Source organism: Nestor notabilis, unplaced genomic scaffold, assembly GCF_000696875.1.
Source record: "Nestor notabilis isolate BGI_N333 unplaced genomic scaffold, ASM69687v1 Scaffold36577, whole genome shotgun sequence".
Lineage (NCBI taxonomy): Eukaryota > Metazoa > Chordata > Aves > Psittaciformes > Psittacidae > Nestor > Nestor notabilis.
This window is the reverse complement of record NW_009935824.1, coordinates 313-3,406: the sequence shown is the minus strand read 5'-3', so window position 1 is coordinate 3,406 and position 3,094 is coordinate 313. Positions and strand designations below refer to the sequence as shown.

The 3,094-nt window shown below is 41.5% G+C and overlaps 1 protein-coding gene across 1 annotated transcript; it reads right to left on the bottom strand.

Annotated features, from left to right (window-relative positions):
• Window positions 1-373: 373 nt before the first annotated feature.
• On the bottom strand, window positions 374-2,818 carry LOC104401113 (serine/arginine-rich splicing factor 6-like). Its single transcript, XM_010017999.1, is given in 5 exon segments — window positions 374-1,077; window positions 1,199-1,288; window positions 1,615-1,823; window positions 2,052-2,183; window positions 2,186-2,818. Coding segments are annotated over 5 exon segments (831 nt in total). The 5' UTR covers window positions 2,222-2,818; the 3' UTR covers window positions 374-713.
• Window positions 2,819-3,094: the final 276 nt, after the last annotated feature.

Below are 3,094 nucleotides of genomic sequence, written 5' to 3'. Positions count from 1 at the left end.
TTCAGCAATACTGTATGATACAGGTTCCAGAGTACCTTTATTACCTTTAATACAGTCACAGTATTGGGGGTGGGGTGGGGGAAGAGGGGGAATGTTCTTTTGGCAAGTTAAGATACAACAAACACGCTGCAGCTTGGGTTTATTGCTCATCTAAAATCAGTTTTGTTACCGGTTTATGTAGTTTGCAGCCTGCTTCCACAACTTAAGCTGAAACACAATTCTCTGAGCTGGCCAGCAAGGCAATCCTGCCCTTGGCAGCAAGCTGGAACCTACAAGCTAATGATACCCATAGTTCTAAGACCATGAAGGAAAAAAAAAAAAAAAGAAAAAAAAAAAAAAAAGGAAAAAATGATACTTTCAAAAAAGCCCAGATTTAAACCTGTTTATATTCAGTTTATTTTTTTTTTTTTTTTATAAAAAACCACTTTGCATTTAAGAGTAGTTAAGTTACTCCTGTGGAAATGCTATAAAATCAAAGTTTTAGCTGAATTCCTACAAAAGGGGGAGTTTTAGTGCTTTATACCATCATCCAAGCTCTTATTTTCCAATCTGGGATACAAATTAAGCCTTTATGCCTCAACTTAGTTCTTAGGCCATTTGCTCCTGCAAGAGAAAAAAAACCCCAACTTCTGAAGTACTAACATAACACTAATGGCCTGACAAGTAGGAAAATGTTCCGTAATAGTGTGCAATGTAAGAGGAGAGTTCTAGTCTTAATCTCTTGAACTAGATCTTGATCGTGAGCGAGATTTTGAACGAGATCTGGAGCGGGACCTCGATGCAGCTCTTTTGGGTGGTGACTCTGAACGAGCCTTGGCAGATGGCTGCTGCTGCGGAGAATTGGAACGAGACCTACTCCTTGACCTGGACTTAGACTTAGCATCTCCTTTACCATTTTCTTTGGGAGATCGAGACCTGGACCTGGATCTGGATCGAGACTTCTCAGACTTCTCCTTGGATCTGCTGTGAGAGCGTGAACCCCTGTCAGACTTGGGTTTTGATTTGCTCTTTGATCTAGACTTCCTGCTTTTAGATCTGGAACGTGAGCGGTCTTTGCTTCGTGACCTGGATTTAGAGCTTTCAAAAAGAGACAAAGTTTATTCTGCATGAACTGAAGTGTACTTACAGCAGTTGGCAATTATGTACCAATGAATAAGCAGCAATTCCTGTACTAACACAAAACAAAGGATCAACTCACCGTGAACGGCTTTTGGAGACACTACGGGACCTGCTGCGGCTGCTCCTACTTCTACGACTTCTGCTTCTAGACCGTCGTCTAGATCGTGACCTAGAAACACGGAACATGTAATTTATCCCTTATTCCTCGCCTAGTGTGCTCTGCTATCTGTCAGAGAAAAACTGCTGAAGAACTTCTAAACAAGTATTATTAATACACCTGGATCTGATACACCGTCAGTTAATCATGTCTGATGCTTCACATCTGAAAAATTCCCAAACCTGGCTTTGTTGTATCATGTAAAATAATTCCTTCCACATTCTCAAGCACCATCCTCTTCCTAAATCAGCTGAAGGCAACTCTTGCCAGAAGGGCTACCTCAACCCATTTTTAGCCTAGGTAACTTGATGCAGAAATTGACTTGTCCTAGAAGTTACCTTGACCTACTGCCAGAGTATGATCGCCTGTGGCTTGACCGTGGCTTGTCTTCAACCAGCCTGATCTTCCTTCCATTTATCTCTGTGCCATCCAGTTTGTCCAGGGCACGCTTCATGTCCGAGTAGGATCGGAACTCAATCACTCCTTCATTTGTACGCTCTTTGTGAGCATCTGCATAGGTTACCTCACCAGCTTGCCTCATGAAATCCTGCAAAGAGCAGGTGAAGAGTTGCATAACCGTTCCCCACACTTACACTTCACAAGTACGTGAGCTTAAGACAGGTCTGAGCAAACACAGACACACTAAATGCACATAAACATTCACACACCAATATCCCAATTAATTCCACGTATATCAAAAGGAACATCAATTTTAAAGGAAGCCATCGCTTCCTGCTAGTCACAACAGGCTCCATGGCAGAACGTTAATACGTACTTTCAAATCCTGCCAACTACAGCGACTGGAAAGGTTTTCAACAATCAGTCTGTACTCTGTACGAACAGGTGGTCCGTATTTATCTCTTCCAGATTGTCTCCGACTGCTATATCCGCCACCACCCCCACCTTTATTGTACAAAGAAATAAAGTTAGATTGTCTCCTAGCATGAAGAAAACTAAATGTTCTGAAAAAGTTAGTTAAACAGTTATATTTACTGGAGTAGGACTTTATTTCTCTAAGCCTCCAATAAACTTTGCAATTTTGCCATGATCTATATTAATGGCAAATCAAACAGACTAAAATCCTACAAGTCTGTGCTCCTAAGATCTGTTAGAGAGTGACTGCTCCTTATTAGATTCACCTTGCTAAGTTTTATTTTACAGAACATTGTAAAATATAAAACTTAACTGATTACATGCATTTCTACAATTTACAAAAACGTTTACTAGTTACACTAAGTACTTACATCACAGCATGAGGTTTTTGGTGGTGGTTTGGCCACAAAACACGCAAGGTAACAGTCACCTAGTTCAGTTTAACCAGTTTTGTCTAACCCTTGGAATCCTCACCATCACCCTGCGTCTAATGGCAAAAGGCTGCTGTCGTCATGGCTTCCGGTAAGGTCAGCCAAAGGGTCATAGGGCAAGGGTCACACAATGTATGGAAAAGCCATGGCCAATCAGGAAAGGCAGTCATCTTAGCCTCAGTGGACACAGCCTCAGCCCCACTGGTCACTTTTAAATTGAAACATCAAGGACTTGTTAAAAAGTTTGAATTGAACATGCAACAATTTTAAACAACATACATTTGATTCTTTTTAAGACAGAAACCCGCCCCCCCCAACACCAAGCTCCTAGAGATTAACGAAAGATGAGCCTCAGTACTTTGAAGTTACAGTACTAGGCTGGTTCAGCTCTATAAAGCTCAGCTCAAGAAACTACACAAGTTAGCTGAACGTAGAACTATTTACAATATCCCCCACTCAGCCCAACAGACTCCTGCTTGAAAACCTCCCCCCACCCCTCCTATATATTCAACTG